General features: G+C 43.3%; 1 protein-coding gene across 1 annotated transcript in view; it reads right to left on the bottom strand.

The window, feature by feature from the left end:
• The window catches only part of unc80 (unc-80 homolog (C. elegans)), an 81200-nt gene extending 55537 nt beyond the window's left edge, over positions 1–25663 (bottom strand). The window contains exons 1-16 of the mRNA XM_028571421.1: positions 25572–25663; positions 25061–25109; positions 24557–24713; positions 23553–23893; positions 23026–23149; positions 22853–22917; positions 22415–22557; positions 15817–16090; positions 15490–15624; positions 14934–15150; positions 13103–13243; positions 12085–12353; positions 11445–11792; positions 11201–11356; positions 10685–10832; positions 7787–7935 (exon numbers count right to left, since the gene is read on the bottom strand). Coding sequence (XP_028427222.1) covers positions 7787–7935; positions 10685–10832; positions 11201–11356; positions 11445–11792; positions 12085–12353; positions 13103–13243; positions 14934–15150; positions 15490–15624; positions 15817–16090; positions 22415–22557; positions 22853–22917; positions 23026–23149; positions 23553–23893; positions 24557–24713; positions 25061–25109; positions 25572–25663 — 2808 coding nt within the window. The remainder of the gene's footprint in view (positions 1–7786; positions 7936–10684; positions 10833–11200; positions 11357–11444; positions 11793–12084; positions 12354–13102; positions 13244–14933; positions 15151–15489; positions 15625–15816; positions 16091–22414; positions 22558–22852; positions 22918–23025; positions 23150–23552; positions 23894–24556; positions 24714–25060; positions 25110–25571) is intronic.
• Between the last annotated feature and the right edge of the window lie 818 nt (positions 25664–26481).

Genomic DNA, 26481 nt, shown 5'->3' with positions numbered 1-26481 from the left:
CCCCCGACCTTTGAACTCTGACGTATGAAGGAGAGTCGATCCACGGAGCTGATATCCAGCAGGTCCTCAACACCGTCAGTCAGTCCAGAAAGAGAGGAACGCCAGCCAGTTGCCTGGGACGTGAATAAAAAATGTGTACATGAACAACACTGCAGAACATAGGAATGTTGTACACACTGGGTTATGAAGGCAATTACACATGCACACATACAGATAGAGAAGGGCAGAGCATTCCCTCAGTTATTGTACCGTCACATACATTTAACTCACAAAGATGCACAGACTGAGCTTCATTCAAAAATGATACTTAAAAGGTACAAAATTAACTTTTTATAATGCTGTTTATAAGAAGAGTTAGACAAAAGACCTTGGACGAGTGGTATTTGCAAACACACTTTGAAAGTATGTTCTGAATAACCAAAATATTAGTTTATTAACACATAAGAATGTTTCAATGAAAAATCACTAAGTACATATTTTCATATAATGCTTTTAGCTTAGCTGTGCGGTTGGCTGTTACAGTGGTTGCCTTTGTTGGGCAGTCTATGCCAGAGAAAGAAATCTGTAACCCTCCGTCCATCTGATACAATTTGCAAATACAATTGGACCCAGGCCTGTAACACTGTACACAGTGGGGGGGGAGAGATGACCAACACAAACAGACATGACACAAATACTGTATGAAGATGGTTCCACATCCACATACGTAAGACAGAGAGTGTGAGTGGTAGGCGAACAGTCCCACGGCATGCTAAGGCACAAGAAGGAACACAAAACAGACCAAAGAGATGAAGTGACTTGGGCCTCGCGGCAGGCCAATCCAATACAAAACAGATCATGTTAGAGTGAATTCCTAGGTGACAGCTGGGACAGCAAATGCAATGAGATCGTGTATGGTCATGGAAATGTGTACTGTTACAAGATCTGATATGAAAAAGAAGGATTTGGAAGAATGACTGAAATCATTTAAATAATTTCCTGTCTGGTTCAGTTTTTTTTTTTTTTTTAATCACTTGGGAGGTGGGAAGAAACCCTCTTGAGGCTCATTAAAGGTGCAGTAGGTAATGGTGCGTTCTTTTTTGTCTTGTAATCGCGACTAGTAGCTCGAGTGTGACGTCACATCCATGTCGGAAAGCGAGTAACCGTGGGTTGTTGCGTTCTTTTTGTCACACAATACTACGAGTCGGAGAAAAGATGGATTTTTTGTAACATTTTTAGTAACATTTAGGATTCTATTCACCCAGTTATTGAAATATTACGCAAATATATTTCACAGTTTGATACATGAAAATAATGTTTTGATTAACATTAACGTTGGGCTACTGCTCTGCTTTCTGCTCAAGGCTCGGCTTAAAGCCATTGTTGTCATATAGCAACCGAGCGCCTCTAGCCAATTTCAGCTGCATAAGCTACAAAATAACTAATGAGGCGGTATTTAACTCCTAATAAGACTGTAGCGACATGCCTATAGTTAGAAGTATACAGCTCTTGTACAACTTCTTCATTTGGTTACAACAAAGACAAAAGTGCTTAAAATTGTAGAAAACCACAATGTTTACTACGTGTGATGCACGACGTAGCCATCTTTGAAAGTGAACTCGGGTCCTCTGAGTTCAGACGACTTGACGAGTCGATATATACATTTACTCGGTGGCGTTCTTTTGCAACTTCCGGTTCGTAACTCCGAAAAACTACTCGTAAATCGACTTCGGTGGACAAAAAAGAACGCACCATAAGACTTATAAAACTAACTATCTGTCATATTTGCTGAAACTGACCCTATGTTCCAGTAGAACTACATGAAGCAAGTAATAAAAAAAAAAAAAAAAAATCCGCCCTCTGGCACCACCTACAGCCTGTTGTGCGATTTGCAAAAGGGGGGGCATGTCTGACAATCACTGCTCACGCACACACAATAGGCTCGTTTACGTTTAGAAGTCAGAGAGACTAAATCCATTCAGATTACGGATCATCTACAGTGTGTTAATTAAAATCAGCAACAGATTGCATGTAGAGCGTTTTGAGAGCTACTCTGTTATAATTAAAACAACTGGAGACTGTGTACACGCTGATATATGGGTCTGATAACGTTTTATTAAATCGGAATCGGACCACAGTGTTTCTGTTGTCGATGATCAAATGTTTTGGCTAAGTCCTGGATCTTTGCAATCCTACCTACAGCACCTTTAAGGGGGAAAATATGGAGGAAAAATTATACAAATCATAGTTTCATTTAGATTTTACACTATGGAATTTGGTCTAATTGACATTGTGCTAAATTAAATGATTTTGTTGTGCCCAAGCCCAAAAAATGACCTCCCAAAATGAAATACTATTCTTAAAAACTTTTGATTTACAGTCATAATTCTGGTCTCCTCTGAAAGGTAACTAGTCAAACGATTTGTTGCATAATTTCTTCTCTTACCTATTGGAAGCTTGAGTTTCTTGCGGAGTGAAATGCGACGGGATCTGGAACGGGAGCGCCGGTCAGTCGTGGTGCCAGAGTGGGCAGTGGTACACTCCGAGGTGTCCTGTTCCGATTGGCTGCTGGTGTCACTGGCGGCACTCTGCGACTTGAACATCTTCCTCCAAAAGTCCTTCCTGCCCAGCAGAGCACCCGGGATCTGTTCTTCACTGGAGGTACAGAGAGGGAGGGGATGCTTAGAACCGTGACCTGTTCTTTATCGAAGGGGGGGGAGAGGGAGCAACAGGAAGAGTTTTAAACTTTTTAATCCTATTTTTGAGCGGAGAAAAATGGCAGCTGGGCTCGATACAGATGGTGCTATATGGAGATGCTTTGACGTGGACACTCACTGTTCGGGTGTCTGGGGGGGTCTACTGGAGATGTAGCTGCGACACTCATCTGCAGCACTGGACACCTGACCCTTCTCCCCGGACACACCCGCCTCTGACCTGCGCACACACACACCCCACACAGACAGAGCGCTCAGGCCACCTGAACATGAACAGCAGTACTAAACCCTACCAATGTAATTCTTCCATGAAAGTTTTTTATTCAATAAAAAGAGGTCTGGCATACTCTGATGGGAACTCATTTAAGCTTTAGATGTTTGGCCAACTGAGCTATTGTCTCATTCCACATTGACCTGTATAGCTCACCTGGTTGAGCGTGTGCCCCCCCATGTATAAAGGCTCAGTCCTTACCAAGTGGGTTCAATTCTGGCCTGTGGCCTTTTGCTGAATGTCATTCATCCCCCCCCCTCCCCCCTCCTCTCTCTCCCCTTTCACATCTTCAGCTGTCCTGTGTAATAAAAGCCTCAATGCCCAAAACAATTATCTTTAAAATATTATGTAAGTATGATTTGCAGTTTTTGTCATCCTTGTGGGGGGAAATCATCCACTGCATTGACTATTTGTCATTATATATTTATGTATGATTGCTAATACTGGAGGTTATAATATCCATCTCTAAAATTCTTCTTAAAAAGTTAGTTCCACTCAAAACAATTCTACACACTTTCTACAATATTCCTACACCTGACGTGCACGTCTTTTGGGGAGGAAACCAGAGATCTTGGAAGAAACCCAGGCTAAACATGCAAACTCCACACATAAGGCTCCAGTCAGGGGCCAACATGCTGCCCATTGCAAATCTTGTAAATCTTGCAATCAAGTTAGGAGCCATCTAAACTGGTTTAAGTGTAATGTCATGCTAGTCCAAGGCCGGTCAGTTTTCGGTGTCTCATCTTTAACCCAGTGCATTTAACTGGTTCCTAATTTACCACCGCCACAGATTATTCAATGCTGTCATGATGTGACTTTCAATTTTTGTTTGGTCACGAAATGAGACAAAAATATAGGAGATTCCTCCTGGCAGGTCTGCCCTGTATGGCACCAGCCACATCATTTTGAAAATAAGAACATCAAATCAGTCACTCAAGCAAGAAGAACAGATGCAGACAGGACGGAAAAAAAACTAAACAAAATCAAAAACAGCCAGCAGTGATGAGAAAAGAAAAGAATAGAAAAGGGGGAAGTAAAACCTTACGCAACAAATCACCGTGATTGGAAGAGAAATATTTTAAGCTCTCAGCTCAAGGACATTTCAACAGTAATCGACAAATGATCATTGCATTAGTCGAGTTAAGATTTCATTTGAAAATATTATTATATCATTAAGACCATTTCTTGCCACTGATTGGCCAGTACCTCTTGGGTCCAGGCTGTTTGGCCTCTTCCTTCTCTTCAGGTTTCTTGGTGGTGGCGACCTTTTTAGAAACCTCCAGGAGCGCCAGGGCCACCCCTGCGGAACACATTTCCATGGGCCTCCTTAATGAACTGCACCAGCTGGCGGATGTCACAGTACAGACCCTGGGAAAGATGAGGTTGGCACACAAGTGAGAGAGAGAGAGGGATGTGAGTGGAATGGTGTGTGAACGAGAAAGTGTGGGGAGATTATAAGATTATAGCTGCTTTGCAGCAATGGTCGGAGCCGAGCATTTTGAGGAAAAAAAAAAAAAAAGATAAAAGGATAAAGCGGTAAAGGGAGAAGAGGAGAAAAATTGCAAATACACAAGGGTTCTGTCAGCATACGTGCAAACAGAGAAATTCCTGCTCATCACGTTGACTATGCCCAAGGATCTTCTAAAATTGAATATCTCTGATTATAGGTCTCCTAGCCCCACAGCATGATGCCAGAGTAGACAGTGGCATGCTAACCTGGAACACAAACTAATGAGCCGGTCATTTCAGACAGGTGTGTTAATGCAGAGACACATCTAGAACATGCAGGGAATGTGGCAACAGCACAACGCCTGATTTGGTAAGATCCCTTGTAACACTTGGGGCTTGAATTCACAACCTTTGGTTCTGAAGGCAGGAGCAGAGCTCAGTGAGCTTTTGACTGGGGATAAACTAAACCAGCGTATTGACCTTAAATAGACAATGTGCAGGAGTGCATGAAAATGCAGAATTTTAAACTGTCAAAATGCACGAATCGCTAGAACAATATATAGATGCCTGTAATTTATTAAACATGACTTTACTTGAAAAAAACTGGAATGATTGTTACTTTGAATCAGGTGTGTTAATGCAGGGACACATATCAAACATGCAGGGCAGCTGTCCACGGCACAATGCCTGATTAGATATAGTATGATCCTCTTGCAACACCAGGGGCTCGAAGTCAGAACCTTTGATGCCGTAGGCAGGTGCTGATCTCAGGGAGCTGTTATCTGGGTGATGACGCAACTGACTTAACATTTATTAGACAACGGGCAGGACTGCTTGAAAATGTCAATTTCAAAAATTAATTTATCATTAGAAAATTCTGAGAATTTGTGTACTTTGTTTAGACGACATAGTAATTTATTTTCACAATATGACAGTGACAGTGATGTTTAAAGATGCTCTATTTTGCATTAAAATTCACTTTTTGAGATAAAATATGAAATTGCGCTCACTAAATCTACAGTGACATAGCCTAGAAATCTAGACCCACCCTAGCGGCAGCAAATGTAATTTGCAGCCAGGGTCAGTGTAGCAACACTCCGTTGGCTTGTGAGCTGGAAAAACCAAACTCTAGTCAGGCCAATCACATCGTGTATGGAGTCGGTGGGCGGGCTTTCGGAATTCTCTGTTCCTTGAAAACAAAGAAAGTGGCTGCTGCTGCTGGTGAACAGCGGTCTTTCGAATCGTCTTTGGACTCTGGAAGACTTGGAGTTCAGCTTTTCTTTGAGAAAAGAACAAGAACGGCACTGAAGTCATTCTTAAAAAAGGAAGCTGTGTTCGGAGTTTTGCCGACCGGATACGGCAAAAGTTTAATCCATCAACTAGCTCCGCTCTGGTTGCTTGTAGCGCTATCCTGTGGGAGAAGAGTTTAAGAAGTTTAGCAGTTTTAAAAAAAAGTAGAGTGATGGACTCAAAATTGCTACTTGGTAAAAGCAGGGGTACGCTTCTGCTCTATTGGGGCTACAGTTTGACGTAAGTTAGTGACGTGGTAGCATGTACAGTTAATTTGTTATGATTTTTTATTTAGATGGCTGCTGTAGCGCCACTATCAGGACTATTAGCATACAAATCGGGCTGATTAAGTTTGGCACAGGACAGGACTTGTGTGCAAAGTTTGGTGAGTTTTTGTGCATGGGAACATGGATTTCTTTGGAAGAAGAATAATAATACTGGCAATAACAATAGGGTCGACGCAGCTTCGCTGCTCTGCCCCTAAAAATGGACTGCTAGTAGTTATAATCAGGCTGATATTACTGTACAGTCAGCATCAAACATTGTGTGTTTGCATGTCATAAATGGATGATATATGTGAGCACACTCGAGTTTGTCAAGACAACAGCTCCAGCTTGTGAGTGGGTGGCCTCTGATCCTGTGCCATAATAAAGCCTGCCTTGAAAAGTGTGTCATCTCCCGCCAACGTACACCAGTCATGCCAGCCTCGAGGCTTTCTCAGCACCACGAGTGGTCATGGTACCGCAGTGCTCTTAGCGGAGAGATCCACATAGACTTAAATATAAAAAAATATGAAGATAGGGTATATGTGTGATTAACAAAAACATGATTATAACTTTTGCATCACTTATGGAAGACTGTAGGTTTTTATGCAGCTAAGCGTTAAATCAAAATCAAGACTTCAATACTGCTGTTTTATTGCCTTGATTAAATGTATTATTGTTGCACTATGACTGGTCTGAAACTGCACATCTGCACATCTCTTATTTTGTAGTTAATTCTCCTCTTCATTGCGTTTTAAACATAGTTGTGTAAAGCACTTTGACTTGCCTCTGTGTTTAAAGGTCCCATGACATGGTGCTCTTTGGATGCTTTTATATAGACCTTAGTGGTCCACTAATACTGTATCTGAAGTCTCTTTCCCGAAATTCAGCCTTGGTGCAGAATTACAGCCACTAGAGTCAGTCCCACAATGAGCTTTCCTTAGGATGTGCCATTTCTGTGTCTGTAGCTATTGAGGAGGAGAGAGAGGGGGACTAGGTGGAGGGTGGGGGTGTGGCCTTGACCAACTGCCACTTTGCTCATTTGAAAGCCATGATGTCTCTCTCTCTCTCATGGGTGGGCCAAATTTTCTGGGCGGGCAAAGCAGAGAAAGGGGGTAACCTTGCTCCTTATGACCTCATAAGGAGAAGATTCCAGATCGGCCCATCTGAGCTTTCATTTTCTCAAAGGCAGATTAGGATACCCAAGGCTCGGTTTACACCTATCACCATTTCTAGCCACTGGGGGACCATAGGCAGGCTGGGGGAACTCATATTAATGTTAAAAAACCTCATAAAGTGAAATTTTCATACCATGGGACCTTTAAAGGATGCTGTACAAATGAGCTTGCCTTGGCCTTGAGTGCAAAACATAAGGTCTTTGAAGAAACACCCAGCAGCCATCATGTGAGACACAAAAGGCAAGTTATTATGACTTTGTGAAAGGTAGGACTGCCAAGCAAATACACAGTATGTTGCCTGCTCAAGATCCGTTAATGTAGGACTCGGTTGATATCATTTCCAATTAATTAAAATAAAGTTATTGTCTTTATTCACACAGTGAGATGAAGTACCCCGCATGTCCAATTCATCACGTATGACAAGGCACAATTAACAAAGGCGGCATAAGTGATTGTTCGTCTTTAGGCTCAGTACAAAATGAGCCACTGATAATTCAACCGCAACATCCTGCAAAAGGAAATATGAGTGTCTGATTCTAGTAGGAGCACAAGTGATATGTGGAGCACAGACTGAGTCAAGGGAGAGCCACAAAATCAGAAATGAAATCAGAGAGAGGCAGATGGATTTTGCACACCACTCACCAGGTTCTCTGGGCTGTGCAGCTCGTGTGTGGTCGAGGCGCAGCGGGTGATGAGAGACTTGAACATGCATCCCACCACCACTGCCTCCATAGTCTGGGCCACGGACTTGTTGTCCCCCGTGGTGAAGTTGTTCCCGAAGCCTGCCTTGTCTGGAAGCAAGAGGGAGGCCATGGATCCCACAGGGGGTGGTTTAGTCAGCGGGGGAGAACATTATTGACAGATGACCAGCTTGAGTATAAAACAGTAAGCCCGTACAACAGGGAGGGAAGGGGAGGGGGGGCAGGGTTTTGGGGGTGCAAAAGAAAAGGGTCAATAAAGCATATGTGGTGGAAGCAAACTGAAAAGGATTCTGGGTGGGGGATAAGGAATACATGCAAGTGACTAAGGCCTGCTATAAAAGACATAGAGTATGAGGCTTATTCTCTTGGTCCGGTTAAACTTGTTGTCTATGCAAAATATATGAGCTCTATAAATACCAGATGTAATCATACAAGTCTAAATTTTGTTGCAGGCGAGTTTTGTCACTTTCGGAGCGAGTGAGGGGTGCAGCAATGGAAGCAGTGCCTAGGGAAGGGTCTGATCAGGTGAGTGTATTCATCTTATTGCTATTATTAATGGCTGTTATTGATTATTGATCATGTGTATCTACCGATGTTTCTTTTTTTCGCCCTCCTGGACCTCTCACCTGCACTGCCGTACTCTGCAAGAGAAAAAAGGCGAGGCACAAGTTGATTGACATCAAGCCAGCACAGACATGTACGCGGTGTCAGAGTATGTGGCACCCCACCTCCTCCGGAAGGAGGTAAACTCGAGACGCACACACAGAGATTTTCACAGGCAAAAACAACACACACACACACACACACACACACACACACACACACACACACACACACACACACACACACACAAAAACAAACTAAACACCGTGGCCCTGTTCACTTTGAGATTTAAAACAGTCATCGGTTCAGTAACTTGCCAATTGTACAGTTTGTATGCTGTGATTGTGCTGTTTGTATTTACCATGTACAAAATACTTCAAATTTCAGTGCAAAACTGAATTGGCATGTACAATGTGTCTCAATGCTCAGCAATAAAGCCACTGATTGAGCAGAGATGTAATGGGCAAAGCTTTGGATTGGCAAGTGTACAGAATGGATGAGTGAGTAAGGAAGGTAGGATTCAGCTCATTGAAGTGGATGAAGAATAAAAGGGAAGATGGAAGCAAGAGGAGGACGACCAAAAGGGGGCACAGACAAGTAGTGGAAGGAGAAAGGGAAAAAACAGATATATCAACAGTGATAGCGCTGAAATGCAAAGTCGAAGTGTGGGGTGAGACAGTGTCTGTACAATTCAGCTTTGTCAACTTTTTATTTTATACTACTCCATAATGTAGCAGCCACATTAGACCTTTGAGTGTGATATAGATTTAAATGGTTATAGTATAATTGTATAATATAAGATCCGAAAGTTTGTAAGAATGAGCGTAATCCTCTGCACAGTACTGATGAAATGATTGCTCAATCAATTGACAACTACTTTGAAAATTGATTCATTTTTAAAACTTTGGAGATTAAACTTTTGTAATCTTTCTAATACTTCGGTTTGACTTGCTTAAGGTTAAGTAAGCATGCTAACATGTTCACAATTACATGGCTAACATGCTGATGTTATGCAGTTATAATCAGAGACGCCCAAACTCAGATTAATTTTCTGTATCTGTGTCACGTGGGTTTCACAATTGCCACATCTCTTTAGGAGACTAGCTGCAGATAACCTGACAAGCCAGACCCACGGCAAGATGTTTGCTGCAAATTACATTTGCTGGTCTAGATTTCTAGGCCAAGCTGCAGGTCCTGTGTCCATTGATTCCAATGGGAGAGGTGAACATAAACATAGATTATGACCAATTATTTCGGTCCATAGTCACCATAGTAAACATTTAAACCCATCTGTCACAAGCCGTGTATCTCCTGAACATTCTGAGACTAAAATGTCATTTTTCAGACGTACAAATCCACAGAAAATTAACTTTGTTTGAGACCTATTTCTGTCTCAGGAACAAACTCTTGTGAGATCTTGAAACACAGATGAGTTAACGGCAACTAACGTTCGCGAACACCCCGACAAAACACATTTTCGTAATGTAAATATCTAACGTTAGCAGCAGAAAATATGAATAAATTACGCAAATATGACTTTTAATCCATCCACGCGACGTTCACTACTTTTCAACAAGGCCACACCCACTTAGGGTCTCTTAGGAAGTGTGTACCGTTTCATACCATTGGCACAACTAGTAACGCGCTATCTTCAGTTATAGAGAATCTTTAGTATAAACTATTTTGGATGTTCACTATTTTGTTTTATTTAGCCTGTTAGCATGCTAACATTGGTTTATTAGCACTAAAAAGGAAAAGAATACAGCTGAGGATGATGGTAATGTAGATAGATTTGCAGGTATTTGGTTATGACCAAAGTGCCTATTAGCAAATTGTAGCATGCTAAAATGTAGTGACATTAAGATGATAAACATGCCAAAATTTTACCTGTTAAACATGTAAGCATTGTCAAGTGAGCATGTCAGCATGCTGACATTTGCATTAAGCCTCATAGAGCTGCTAGGGTGGCTGTAGATTCTTGTTTCCAAATGATGAATCAATAATTTAAAATAAATATCACCAGATTACTCTGTGATCAAAACAAATAAAAAAGAAGCATTCGTTGCAGCCCTACTGCACTGCAGTCAATCCTGACATGAATCGTATCAGCGTTGAAAACCAATATCAGTCAAACCCAGTTGCACCTTCATTTGTGCATTTGTTAGATGCGCATATACATATTTTGTGTGTGTCACCATCTGCATCTGATCCCACTCACACACACCACCATACTTACTGTCAGTAATGGGCTCCATGCAGAAGCCCAGCAGTGCATGCAGGAAGTCCACAATGTTATTGAGAGAGTCTTTGTTGACGTACTCGATCGCCGCCTGTCGAAACTGCACCTTGTCTAGCTTATAAAGGCTGGTCAGGCAGTTCTGGGCCTGAAAGGAAAGAATTGGAACAGGCTGTATTAGACAAATTAGAAAAAGTCAGTGAGAAATAAAGTGGCCTTCTTTGCATGGATGGGCTATTTCCATCATTTTTTATTGATTCTCATGAAAGATATCAGCCGTCGAGATACAGAATTCTATTTCTCCAATACAACTTAATATACTTTAATAATAAAAACTACGGATCAGCATTGAAATAGAACTGCAGCTGCTTTTCAATGAAGTCAGAAACTCAGCTCAGCGCCCTTGCAACATTCATTTTGGTTGCATGAAACACCAATGGAGCAATATGGTTAATAATCAATGGGAAAATGAATATGTCCGGCATCACAGGCTGTGCTGATTTGTGGAAACTGCACACATGCACGGGAAAAGAGTCTGACCTGCATCCTGAGGCGATCTCCAGAGAGTCCACGGTGTCCCTCGCCACAGCCGTAGGCACAGCCCAGCGACTTGACTATCTTTATCAGCATGGTCAGAGCCAGGCGGTGGGTGCTGAAGCCGGAGCCCTCTTCCTGTTTTCATGGAGAAGGAGTGGAGGACACATATTTAGATATCCGAAGTTTATAACCACTATGACCCACTTCCAAAGTACGGACAAACCTTTTTATCATTATCCTTGTTATTCTTCACATCATCCTTGCTCCCTTGCCCACTCCCTCCACCACTTCCTCCTCCTCCTCCACCTCCGCCTCCGCCTCCATCTCCTCCTCCACCTGCTCCTGCCCCCGGAACTGCCCCGCCTCCCTGGGCGCCTCCTCCGAGGCCCTGAGCAGCTGTGTCTTTGACTCGTGCCTCCTGGTTCTCCTTGTTGTCGGGCTTGGACGGCTTCTTGCCCATGCCGGGCACCACGCCCAGCTGCAGCAGGAAGTCGATGATGTTGAGGGCCACGTCGCAGATCCTGGAACTGATGTCGTGGCTGAGGACGGCATAGAGAGCCCGCAAGACAGCCTGAAATACAAAAAGAAATTGCTTGTTTTTTCCAACCAATGGTGAAAAACCGAAGGGGGGGGACGACCAGAAAGCAAACTGGAAAGCCTTCATGAGCTAGTAATAAGTTGGATCATTGTTACATTGTATTAATTTGCTAAAGATTTTGACTTCTTCTACAATTTGCAAGTCCGAGAAAAGAAAACATTAAATTCAGTTTGGACTCCCACTGCTGTCCTTGCTGGTAAAGTAAAGGAGCAGAAGGCCAATGACTTCCATTATATGTATTTGCTCACAGGGATCATTTACTCACAGTAAGGTCCAGCATGCCGTTCTTCAGCACAAAGTTATTGGTCCCCTCAATGTTCTCCCCTTCCTCGAGAAAGGAGTAGTTGATGCAGGAGTCGGTGAAGCTGCGCGGCAGGTTGGCGCAGGCCAGAGGCTCCACGGGGATCTCAGGGACAGTGACAGGGTTACAGAGTTTCTTCATGTGCTCAGTGAAGAAGTCGGAGTAGCCAACGTTAAATGATGCCACCGTGGTGTTGAACGCCGCCATGGTAATAGTGGAGATCTGAGATCGAACTGTGGGTGGCAAAGGGAGGCCGTGAAGTGCAGCTGGATAAATGCTGTCATGCATTGTTATAACATGAGGCAACCATGACTGTGAGTGGGATAACTATTGTGTTTATTTTCAACTCTACATCCTCTTTTTCTTTACCTGTACTCAAATTCTCCTTTTTATACAGTATATTTATATATCTACATTGTGCTGACAAATTATCCATATAGAGTCAATCGTGTCAGAATAAACTCTCCTCTATAAGTATCTATTTGTTTCTAAGTGAACCTAATAGCATGCACGGGATGCAGTGTAGAGCAGAGCCTAAAGCCAGCACAGTTACTTTGTATGTAAATTAGCATTGTCACAGGAATATTACAATTATATAAGCCTGTCCTATTTCTGCTCAGCAGGTCTCAGTGGAGCCAGCAATATCTGGTGTTTATTGTAGCTGATGGATAGGAATATGATTATGTGTGTTTTCATCTTACAGCGGTTTATCTTGTTGTATTTTCATTAAAAAAAAGTATATGTTTGATATTACTCTTACATTTTGCAAGTGAAAATTGTTATTTTCTGTGTTCTTTGGTTTATTTTACCTACCACTACCTGTTTGAGAAACTCCTTTAAGTGCTGTATTATTTGGAAATATGGCATTAGTTTATTTTGGCCTTGCACACATTTAATTTGCTCTTTTCTTGGTCACAACTTGCTCTCAGCTGATCATGGTCTTCAAACCAATTCAACTAACCCCAGCTCTGCCTCTCCTTACCCTCTCTGACGGTGTTATCGCTGTGGCTGTTGGAGTGGTCGGGCATGTCTCTGAGCAGAGAGTGGTGGGAATGAGAGTGTTTGGCGCTCAGGCTGTCGGCGTCTGCAGCCGTGTCTGTGCTGCCCCTGCGTGTGAATTTGCCTGGAAAGTGATGAAGATACAGATAGATGTATCAGGTTGAATAAAAACACACACACATACAGATCCAAACACACATACAAATGCCAGCCAACTGTTGTAGAAGTCCCCGTTTATGCATTTGTCCTGCACATATTGGCCATTTTTGGAAAATGTCATTTTGGGAATAGGGCTCATTTGAAGCAGCAGGGGTCAACTAAATTACATCTGCTGCTCACTACCCAGCCCACTGGACCCACTACAGTTTGCCTATTGTCCCAACTGATCAACAGAAGATAGCATAGCACACATCCCCCACCCCACCCTAACTCACCTGGAAATAAAAAAGGAAGCTATGTGAGGATGGTGTTTATTATCTACAGTTCAGAGTAACACTATAGTTCCCTCCAGGCTCACCATAAAGCACAAGGACCTGGGATTAAACACCTCACTGTGTACGTAAATCCTTGACTGCCAGACAGGCAGATCCCAGGTAGTGAGGGTGGGCGGACATACGTCTTCCACCCTCAGCTTTAACACCGGAGCACCCCAGGGCTGTGTTTTGAGTCCCCTGCTGTACTCTCTGTACACACACGACACTTTTGACTTCCAACAACCATCATCAAGTTTGCTGACGACACAGCTGTGGTAAGCCTGATCACAGACGCATTGTACTGTACGGTTGTTTGTGACGAATAATTATAAAGTGTCTTCTTTCCAAAAAGACAACAATGAACAGGAAGTACCTACTTCTGAACATCCTTAAGACTTAACAGATGATAGTGGACTTTGGGAATAAGCAGGGATGGAAGTATCCCCCCTCTTAAAGTGCTCATATTATGCTTATTTTCAGGTTCATAATTGTATTTAGAGGTTTTACCAGAATAGGTTTATGTGGTTTAATTTTCAGCCACCATATTTTTGTTGTACTGCACATTGCTGCAGCTCCTCTTTTCACCCTGTGTGTTGAGCTCTCTGTTTTAGCTACAGAGTGAGGCATCTCACTTCTGTACCATCTTTGTTGGGAGTCGCACATGCGCAGTAAGTACTGCTAGCTAGTCAGTTGCAGAGCATGAGGGAGTGCCACGGTAGCAGCTAGGCGAGCATTATAACGTGTGTTACAAAGTGACTCACGTTCGTCACGAAGTAAAGGCTGGACTACAATAGAGCTGTTATGCCTAAAGGACATTTACACCAGGCGCAGCAAGAAAAAGGCTAAGTCAATCATTGAAGATCAAAACCACCCAGGTAACAGCCTTTTCGCACCGTTGAGGGCGGGAAGAAGGTACCAGATACGTCAGGTCTGTACCCGAGGAGGAGCTTTTACCTACAGGCCACTCAAATCCTACACAAGGTCATTGCCTAAGACTATACCCAAATCATACACATATATTTGACAAAAAAAGGGATCGATTGATTGATTGAACTGATATAAAAGAGTATGGTGAAAGAGGGCAGTGGGTTAATGGAAACAAGGCCTTAAAAAGTCACCAACTCTCAATAGTGTCTTTGTGCCTTGAGCAAATTTTAATCACACTTCTAAGCGAGACCTAATAAGAAATACCAATGTTAATGAACTGACCTAATTCACTACATGACAGCCAGATCCAGACAGAATCCTATGACTCACCAAATGGGAGCTTAGGGGAGAGAAGGCAAGACTGCAAACTGGTGACATGCAATCTATTCTGATGATGATCGGCCCTCTGCCTACCCATGATGGTGGCCTGCCATCCCCCGCGGTCTAGAGCCCGCCGATCATCACCCAGGCCAGAGAAGCTTCCAAAGGAAAAGGTGCTGCGGGTAGGGGATACGTCCAGGTGGTCCTCGTGGAGCAGGAAAGGAACCCCCATACGCCGCTGACGCTTCTTCCCTGTGTAATGGAAGGGGATGGAGCCCTTTCTCTCACGGTCCTCACGCCGGTTCTTAAACTGAAACAGAACAGGAGGAGAAGGGCTTCCAAGTAAGAACTACAATACTCTCAGTCATGCATACTTTTCTAATGTAAACGTCTGTTGTTCTTTTTGACTACAGCATGAAGTAAACATACACACCGTGTCAGTCAAAAGTCAATGGCGGGAAAATCAGTCACAAAATGAAATCAGAAAAGTAAAAGATTTAGCATGTTTTGTCCTTGATCTATATAAGTGACCTATAGCTAAAACTGCCTTCCTTGCCCTGATCCATCTTGCTTATCTGATTTTAATCTGCTACTTATAAAATTAGCATGTTAGCATGAACAAGGGACCATCTGGATGTCTAGCTCTGACCTTCTTGAAAATGTTCATGCCCAGGTCCGAGGAGAGGTCAGGGACTGCCTGTCGACGGAGGTTGGTCAGAGAGACCTTTGTAAACGTCTCCGTGCTAAGAGATTTCTCCTCCTCATTGCATTTCAGACTCATATCCTGCAAAACACGGCAGAGGATACAGATGATGTAACGGTAAGTGCAGCATGGACAGACTACACGAATGCATCTTTGCATCTTTGAAATTTGTCATTTGCATCACACAACAGACATTACAAATATATTACACCTATGTTAACATGTATATAAAGACCTCTGCCAGGACATCCTCCCTTGTCCTCCTGATATTACCTGAGTCTTGTGGGTGTTGACCAGTGAAGGCGTGGCAGCCACCATCGAGCTGCTGCGTGGGCGCGGCAGAGGCGTGACCAAGGGTTCCGGGGTTCGTTCAGGTCTTTCCTCCAGGATCTGCCTCAGGCGCTGCAGGTAGTACATCAGGGCCCAGTGCACACCCTCCTCCGTCCAGTGTGGCTGCAGCAGGCAGCGCAGCACCGCCACATCAAAGTAAGTGGCATAACGGGCTCGTTGGGCCAGGGAGGTTGGCAGGCCGGCAGGGGCCGATGTCCTTCAAGAAGAGGGAAGAGACTAGGTTGTTTTTACTGGTTTGACCCATTTGTATCTAAAAACACCACCCCATTTTCATCAGACAGTCAAAAAGGAACACAGAAACGGCATAGCCTACATGTACTGTTGGTCGCCGAAACTTCTCTGATGTCCACTTTGAATACACGTAGCTAGTGCAGCTAATTCACTGACAGTGCGCACAGACAAAGCATGATGGGAACTGTAGTGCCAAACTTCCAAAAGAAAAACACTGGGGGAACAAAATATTTAAGATTATAATATTCTTTTGGTATAAACATTGTCCTAGGTAAATGCTGCTCTATCTGTTTAAGTTAAGACTAAAAACTTGGAGTTTGCTTCCATGGCAATTGTGTATGTGGCGCACCTAGAATAGTGTGACCACAATGTCTGTTACATGTTTATGTTTATAGTGATTTTGATATTGGTAAAGAAGGATAAAAGTAAGGCTGTCCCGTCGAAGTTTTATAGCGTACTCTCAAATTACACTAATTGTGAAAAGTAAACTCAGAGTTTCCCATCTCAGGGTAAATCAACTCCGAGTTTAGGGTTAGACTCTGAGTTTGTTAAACCTCCTTCCTGAAACGGGCCCCTGCTTGCTCTATGTGCAAACACTTAGAAAGGACACTAGAATAGGAAAGAGAGGTTAGGAACGGTAGAAGAGAGTAGGCAAGAGAGGAGTATTGTTGTGCAGAGAACAGTAGAGTAGAGATACTGGCGTACAGGAGTGAAGTGCAGAGAAGTAGAGTAGGTACCAGCAAAAGGTAGAGAAGGGAAGAAGAGTAGTAGAGTGCAGAAAAAATTAATAGAACAGAAACATTATTAATACAGGAATAACGCAGGCAGCGTGTATGTGTGTTGGCTAGACAGTGAAACATGATACAGCCTCCCTCTGCTGTCCGCTCTCAAAGTGAATCATGTAGAAATCGACCATCTCTTCCTGCTCCATTTATTACAACGGCAACAAGATTAAATGCCTTCCTCTGTCTCTCTCTCTCTCTCCTTCTCTCCTGGTATCAATATGTTTCTCCACAGTGTGTGGCTCTCTATACGCTCTGCAGCTCACCAACCACTGACCTTCATTCCGGCTTATTTATAGTGGACTCACGAAGGCTTAGGCTCCCTCTCTCCCCGCAGCTCTCCCAATGATGCTAGAGGGGGGCTCTGCCCTTGTTTACCATCCACTTTTGATGCATTATTAATGAAGCAGTGTGGCGGGCGTTAATGACAGGCTAATATAACAGGAAAGGAGGCCATGACAAAGTGTACTTGTTTTGTATGTAGTTGTGTGACAGTACTGGAAAGGCTAAAACGGATGCAAAACGCTCAAGTTTATGTCGTATTTATTTCATGATCTCTAATTTCACTATTAATTAGGCAGTTGTCAGATTTCTTTAATGCCACTTCCTCTTGTACATTTTTTTTTAAAGGTCCCATGGCATGGAAATTTTTTTTTTTTTTTTTTAATATGCGTTCCCCCAGCCTGCCTATGGTCCCCCAGTGGCTAGAAATGGTGATAGGTGTAAACCGAGCCCTGGGTATCCTGCTCTGCCTTTGAGAAAATGAAAGCTCAGATGGACCGATCTGGAATCATCTCCTTATGAGGTCATAAGGAGCAAGGTTACCTCCCCTTTCTCTGCTTTGCCCGCCCAGAGAATTTGGCCCACCCATGAGAGAGAGAGAGACATTGTGGCTTTCAAACGAGCAAAGTGGCAGTTGGTCAAGGCCAACCCCCCCCCCTCCTCCTCAATAGCTACAGACACAGAAATGGCACAGGAAAGAGACTTCAGATACAGTATTAGGGGACTACTAAGGCCTATATAAAAGCATCCAAAGAGCACCATGTTATGGGACCTTTAAGTTAGGTCAATATAATTTGGCATGTCAGAAAAACATTTTTTTTTTTTTTTTTTTTTTAAGGAGCATGTAGAATATGTTACGGGTCCCAGAAATGGGTACCACGATGGCAGATATACTGTATGTGACCTGAAACAATGAAGAAACGTTTTTATTAACAACTCAAAATCATTTACACATTTCTTTTCTACACATTTCAGTTCTACGTCTGCATTTACTTAGAGTCCATCACATCACTAAGCGCAGTCACAACTTTCATGAAAAACACATTTTACTCTAGTCCTGTGATAAACACATTTTCCTTATTGTTTTACATTCAATTTACATCTTTGGTTACTAAAATACCTATTTTTATTACAGTATATAACTGATAAAAACACTACTTTTCACAATTATAGTGTAATTTGAGAGTACTTTATAAAACTTTGATGGGACAGCCTTACTTTTATCCTTCTTTACCAATATCAAAATCACTATAAACATACTAAACATGTAACAGACATTGTGGTCACATTATTCTAGGTGCGCCACATACACAATTGCCACTGGTTTGTGTCCAGGAAACACTACAAAAAGATTTCAAAAAACGTTTCAGAGCGAGAATCTGCTGGGATGTAAGAGCATGCCCACGATGGGTGACGTTAGTGTTATGAGGATGATAAGGTATCTACATATCTGATGGACTGTGAAGAAAAACGATATACCTCTCAAATAGGTAGTTATCTGGAAATGAAAATACATCTAGTAGGGCCTCAATATCAGCTTCCTCTGCGAAGTAATACAGCTTTTTCATCAACGGGATCATCGACAAAAGCACATGCCATGTTCGGGAAAAAAACCGTTTTATAATCTGCATAATTTACATATTTAAACCAACATGTTTTTTTGAAAATGTGCCTGATACAAACTGAATGAATGAGGAAATGAAAGAGCGCTGTGTCAGAGGGAGGAGACTGAGAGAAACTTGAGGTTTATTGAAGAAAACCTGCTCCCGACCAGGTTAGGTTCACAGACTTGAAATAGACACATAGAGGTATAGCGTAGATCTAGAAGGAAAGGAAGGTCCCTAGAAATAGAGACATGGATAGACGGTAAGCATATGTTATACCTTCTATGTATCTTTTTCTATGTCTATGCATAGACATAGAAATAGACACATAGAATATGCTTGCATATGCTAACACTCTTCTATGTCTCCATTTCTAGGTCTATGCTTACTATTTATGTGTCTGCCACATGCTGCGCTCAAAGATAGAGATCTTTGAGCGCAGCATGTGGCTCTGAGCGTAGGAAGGGTTGACCCCCTTACCCAAGGTTGCTGGTTCAATCCTGGCCTGCTTCTCCACATGTTAAAGCCTGAACTGCTCTGGTACGATGTTATACTTATTGTTAAGCTTAGTGCACCTCAAACAGATCATGAGGTATTTATCATGCTGAGCTATTTCTGGAGCTGGAAATGTAGTGGTTGGAAGTTGTATCCTTAGGAGAAAAAATAAAAAAAACTGATGACAGAGTTGGGACTTAATCCCACAACCTCAGTATGTCATTCCAGCTACTTATCCTGGTGAGCTTTTCCTCAGGATAATTTTTTTTGTTATTTGTTGTTCACACTATGTGCTTAGAAATAGACACGAGCATGGACATAGACATAGAAATATGTTCATGCTATACCTTCTATAGCTATGCTATACGTTCCATGTCTTTGTGTGTATTTCTATGTCTATGTCAATGCCTACCTGCTGTCTATGTGTCTATTTCTAGGCTGCTGTTGTGTCAGGTTGCCATGGAGATCGAGTGACGAAAGCCACCCCAGCCCCTTTGAGAGGCCCAGCCCCCGACTCCATGCGGTAGGAGAGATGCAGCAGCCCGTGATGCAGCAGCCAGTGGTTGCCATGGAAACTGCCTCAGCATCAGCAGTGCTCTGAGTGGAGCACGATGCGGCAGCAGATGAGTATGCTGCATTAATCACAGGACCTGATGGTGGAAATGATTTTATCTGGGCACGGCGCATGAGTGTACATATACAAGAGTATGAGATACAGCTATAACTCTGATAAGGCTTCTGAGTTGACAGAGAAGAGGAAACAATTTGGATTCAGGGGCTATTTTGATTAGATCCTTGTATTTAAATCTGCTGATGCCCTACCTCTTTGCGGATCCATACAGTAGGAATTCAATGACTTGAAAGCGTGAAATAAATTCCTTCTTACACTTAAATCCCTTCAAATCTTCTCTTGCTATACGTCTAATTTACATTAAACTGACTTTCCTCCCTAACCTTGCTCTCCTATCATCCTATCCAGCGTTTCACACACGACAGCTTTAAATTCCCACCACCCAACACTTATGGAAAGCAATTAATCTGTCATTGCTGAGTGTGTGCTTGCAAAACAATAGGGATAAATCTCTTCCTTCCTGCATTACTGCATGACTGCTCAAAAATCCTTTGGTGTTGGAATGTATGAGTTGTGCTTATGGGAGTGGGTGTGAGGGGTTATTTTGATTTGCAGTCAGTTGCTGGCTGTCATAGTGATCACGAAAAGCATTAGAGAGACTTATTTGGTTGTCAGAATGAGTTGAGATGAGCAATGGCTGGCTTATCAACCTCTCAGAGCCTTCTCCCACATCACTCTCTCAGCCCACTGGTTGGGTGATTCAGAATGATGACAGGCCAGCCATGATAAACAAAAGTCAAAACAGAAAACACCGACATGGGATGTGCCGAATGCAAATGTTTTGAAGCGTCGATCTGGGAACTCTCTGCAGAGCTGGTATTTTCTGGTAACGCAGTGCGTCACATTCACGCAGTTTCGCAGGATTCAAACAGCAATCGTTGATCAAAAAACATTTGGAAGTAGCTATTAGAGCTATCGTGTTATTTATGGAATTCCCTTTTTTTTGCATGACTTTGCATTGAAAATCAGACTTTTGTTATACAGAGTTCGCGTTCACTGCCAGCCAAGCCCGTCAAATCTGCCTTGATCGGTGCCAAAGCGAGCACAGATTGAGCGTTCGTTTTGGCAGTGAAGACCAAACAATGCCAGACTTGCCGTGGGCAGAGCCAGGCCATGTTGTGTCAGGTCAGGGATATTGCCAGCATTAGACATGTAGCACATTACTTCAGCATAATTACCCTGGTTATGTGGACAAACGTCAGATCGGTCTGCTAATGCTCAAGCGAGACAAGGCTCTGTTCTTTTGTTGTGTGTGTGTGTGTGTGTGTGTGTGTGTGTGTGTGTGTGTGTGCGCGCTGACTGAAGAGACATTACTGCTTAGAGCGACACATTACACAGGGGAAAGAGGAGCTATTCATATACAGTAGCTCTCACAAGCTAGTGGAGCGAGCTGGGCTGTGCAGTGTGTTCGACAGACGCCGCCGCAGGGCCAAATGTTTAGCCATCAAGAAGATGATGGCACACGCTCTGTGTCAGCGCGGGTCACCGCACTGCTTCAACCCACAACTGGCTTCTTGGGTACATCACAAATATCAAATATAACTGCATGATTTCACTCACTTAAGACCGTTCGTGTTGCGTGAGACAACCGCTACGTGTCTCATATCTGTATAGATGAATAGCACACATTTTTGGTGCCGTTTCTTCAAATTGCGTGAAGAAAAAAACAGTGGTCTTCTATACAAACTGTTAGCGCTTATTCTCAAACAGCAACAGAGTAACTGAAAACCAAATAACTAAGGTATTATGGGTTTAAATGCAAGGACGTAAAAATCCAAAATCAATTTCTGAAAAGAAATTTTCTTTCATGTGAATTACAATTTCTTTTTTTTTGATTTTTCTTTTATCTATTTGAGATACATTTGACATACTTGATGTATTTCATGCATTATTGTCTCTGTACTCCTGTTTTGGGGTACTTTTGATTGACTTTTTATTGTCTTCCTCTTCAGTTATTAATAATTGTAGTTCTGCTTTCAGCTCTGCTACATTGCTATTCTTGGTAGTATATTGCTCCCTCCTTTGTTCTTGCTTATGTTTATCCCATGTATTAATCTGAATCTAGGATCTAGATAGATGGTGTCCTATTCCCAAATTGCTAAATCCTTTGAGACCAACTGGTGATATTGGGCTATATGAATATACTACTAACTTGAGTTATTGGAATTTCAAACCATTATGTACAGTACTTTAAAGTGACACCAAACCATATAATAAAGTTTTCCCTTGTTGTTCCAGCCCAAATAAAATGTACCATATATGTGAGCACAAGTGTAGGAGAAAGAGAATGGTGGATGGAAAGTCTAATTTATATCAATCATGTTCACACTTCCCATGTGGAGTGGCCTTGTTATATTTACCCATATGTCCTCCTACTTAACAATAAGTCTGAATGGGTATGAAGCTCCAGAATAAACAAATGAATAATGCACACACGGGACCAAATGCCCCCTATCTCCGTGCTTCTTGAGGTTAAATCGATGACAAGCGCTTACTTTTTCTTGGAAGGGCCTTTCACCGGTGGGGGTTGTTGGGAAGGACCACCTTTCTCGACTGAGTTACCACGACGACAGCTCCGCTCACCAGCTGCGGGGGAGGAGGAATCTGATTGTGCGGCTTCGCAAACCACCTGGAAGCCCTGTGGGTGGGAGGGGAGAGATGGACAGATACTGTAGAGGAGTGGACAAGCAGGCAGAAAGAGGGACAGACAGTTCCTGATAATTAAAGGCCCTGGGGTTGGAGTGGGGTTTCTGTTATGACCCTGGCTAACTACGCCAATGCTTCCGAGTGGCTGGTGCTAATGGATATTGGCCTCCAGCCTCTGGGGGATGTTGTAAGGGGGAGGGGAAGAAGCCTCAGAGTCTTGCCCGAACACACTCAATCAACATGGGATTCAAAAGCAGACAAGATCTGAGCTTAAAACGCTCACTCACCATGGGACCCGGGTTGCCAGATCCACAGGGACTGCACTGGTTGTTGACTGGGGAGTTCCTCTTTGCTGTTGAGACAGGCGTAGCAGATTACACGTCTTAATTATGAAGAAATAAAAACAGATTAACTCTTACAAGGGATCTATAAGGCTGTAAGTAAGGATTTTTACCCCCACCTGTCACAATGTTTCTGACGGGTTTAATAAGTGCAGTAAAGGCAGGGATGTCAGGCTGGCGGTGCTCCCACATTGGCTGCCATATTACCAGTCCGCTGGCCAATCGGAAGGTCAGGTCCGACTCCTTAAAAACAAGTGACATACGGACAGGTATTTAGAAACTCATCATCATCATTATCATCATCATCATCTTAATAAACAAGTTCTATGTCTTGAAATGTTTAGATATTATCGTGCTGTTGGATTATTTCAAAGCGCGCTACTAATATGATATGATCGCTTACAAGATACAGTAACTCGTGTTGGGAAACACAGCGCCACAGAGTATCGTAACCTGACCCTTGTATCTGTTTGTACACACAGATCAATAGCCGTCGGATGACCCTAAGTACAGTATGTGTGTGTTTATAAAGAAAAGACTAAAATGGCGTAGTAATAATGGATGGTATTCACCCTGTTTATTGTTTTCCTCTTATAAGAATCCATTTCAAGGTTGTACACATTTGCACATTTCACCAGGTACAGACCTTTATCCGATGAATAAGCGGAGCATACAGGAACACAAACAGCTCCACTGTGGCCATGCTCTTGTGGAACAGCTTGGTACGAGCGTGCTCATCCTCCTCCAGCAGGGAACCGCTATGCTGGGGGCCTGACCCCCCTAGGACGGAGCCAGAGCATGAGCCGGGAGCCCCTGGGGACGATCCCTGGTTGCCCACAGGCTGAAGGAAGGCGCTGCTGCTGCTGCCCCCAGACCAGCCGTGGCCCAGGCTGGGCTCGTGGTTGCACTCCTGGGCAGCATCCAGCAGCATCCAGTGCAGCGTGTGAAGCAGCTTGGTCTCGGCCACGCCCAGCTTGTCTTGGTGGCCTGTCGAAGGGTCAGAGGCCATGGGGTTAATGTTGTGTTCTGTTTAGTGAGGTAATGAATGGGCAGCATGAGTGGGGGCGGCGTGGATGGTATTTATGGTACTTCGTAACTTCCGGTGATAAAGAAAATATCCAATTGAATAATGTCAACATGCATTGCCATATTTTTTTGCTGACGTTGTGAAGACCCGTGACTTTTACCATGACTCAACAGAAACAATACAGGCCAACAGATAATTGACTGAGAGTGGAAGTCATTTTGAAGCAAAAATGCCAAACGTTACAGTGTTCAAGCTTTTTTAAATGTGAGGATTTGCTGCTTTTCTTCGTCTTCTGTGCCTGTAAACTAAACATCATTTGGTTTTGGTCGGTCGGTCTCACAATACAAAGCAATACAGAGCAATACAAAGACATCACATTGGGCTTTAGGAAATTTGACATCATATAGACCCAACGTATAATCGTTAGTGACAACCCTTCTATCAATTTTTTTCATAATCAATGCTCTTGTCTAATTATCAATCTGGTCTATATATTTGGGTGCTTTAAATAGTCAGTATGTTCATTTTCTGAAAGAACATCATTTTTGTGTTTTCTTGAATCAGGATAACCTGTCAACTCAATGCCTAAAGCATGGTGATGTGTGTGTGTTGAGTGTCCTCACCCAGCCTGTTCCTGTTGGACAGCAGAATGGAGGTGCAGTGGAGTACATGAGGCAGGGCTGCCTGGACAAGCTCCCAGCGGGAGATGCTCTGGATAGCCTCTGACAGGGCCGGCGACAGCCCGTGGAGCTTATTCTCCACCAGCACCCGCTCAAAAGACTGGGGAGGCAGCCAGAGAAAAGGAGAAAAGAGACATCAGCCAGGAACTAAAGCCTCTTTCTTTGACTATCTAAATGTCCCACATGGCCTCAAGCAAGGCAATTCCTGTGGGAGAGACACTGGCAGCTCTATTTAGATCCAAAGTGATTTGGAGAAGCGTCATTATGGATATGAGTTGACAAAGGCCTGGCTCCTGGGTAAAAGGAGAAAGCAAGGGAAAAACTAATTTGCTAAATGTAAAAGCAAGTGCCCACTTGATTTGCAGGTGCATTAAGGTAAAAACAGATTACTGGGAAGGGAGCGATTATTTTCCCTCACCACGCACATGGCATTATGAAATAACTTACCACGCAAGAGGCTTCATACTGTTTTCCCAACTTTGGACGCAGAAATGCACTGAAAAACATAAAAATCATTATATGTGATTAAAAAAAAAAAAAGAGAGATAGCTACATGTAGGTTACACCATTAAATATACAATGTCAATTGATATTTGGCACTAACACTGCAGCTGATCCACAGACCACTTTATTTTCTTTGGCCCACTTTCTATATTTGCTTTACAGGTGTGACATCACACAATCTGCACCCATCTCCATCCACGGCATTCCACCCCCCATTTAAAACATTCATTGAAACCAGTGAACAGTGGCACGGGTACCCATTCACGGGCTGAATTATAATAAGAAAATACAATACCAATATATCTGTTTTGAGCTTATCAGGATAGACATGCAAGTGGCTTTTTCTTTAGTGTGTCAGGCAGCGACTTTGACACGGCTGTCAAATCCTTGATCCTCCTTATTCTCGGCAATGGCAAAACACCTGTTATCAATTTCCCCTGAATCACACACTAACCTGGTTTGCCTCCATAGGAAGGTCTGGATGGGGAACGGTATTCCTTTCCCGCACTCAGGCTCGTTGTCGTCCAAGCTTTTCCTCTTCACCATTTTGGCCGGACCTGCCTGCCCGCTTGTGTGCGACCACCGGGGCGCGCGGTGGCTGGTGGCTCTGCCCAGGTGACCAGCAAGCTCCTCTCACGACATGATTGGGTTCGTCCTGCGTAAAATGGCTGCAAGTGTCGGTCGGCGGCAAGAGAGATAGATAGCGAGAGAGAGAGAGAGAGAGAGAGAGAGAGAGAGAGAGAGAGGAGGGGGCTGGGGGTGGAGGGTGGGTGGGGGAGAAGGAGAGCGCTCTGATTTCAGCACCTCCCTCACCGGACAGCGACAGATGATCGGCGTGCTAATTTATCGGCGGCGGAGCTTAAAGACGCAGTGTGCATTTGAGCCAGATGTTTTCCCTCTTAACCCTTTGATATGTGCATCATCATAATTAATACCACAGCGTACGACTGAGACAAGAATGTGAACGCTGTAAACGCACGTTGAATTGCACCCGGATGGTGCATTCACATGAGCAATAGCCTAATCCTCCAAATGAATATCAACAGGTTCCAGGTGGACAAGGTATAATGGGCTAAAAGACAGCATGCGCAAATAGTGGCGGATCTAGAACATTTTTACATTGGGTTGGCAAAGGGGTAGCGAGAGATCTCGACAGGGTAGCAGGGGAAGACGGTGCATGGGAACCCCCACATGTAAACGCACTGCTACTATGCCCCGCAGCACCCCACCACGCCCTGAACTGCTACAACTATCATTTCTAGTCATAGTTCTATTATCTTTGTTACTATAGTTTCCACCGTTCATCATCCCAACTGCTATTATAATGAATCATAATTCTCTATATCTGTAGCCGTCTCTGTGTC

Source organism: Perca flavescens, chromosome 24, assembly GCF_004354835.1.
Source record: "Perca flavescens isolate YP-PL-M2 chromosome 24, PFLA_1.0, whole genome shotgun sequence".
NCBI lineage: Eukaryota > Metazoa > Chordata > Actinopteri > Perciformes > Percidae > Perca > Perca flavescens.
Note: the sequence above shows the minus strand (reverse complement) of the source record. Positions and strands in the feature narration are given on the sequence as shown.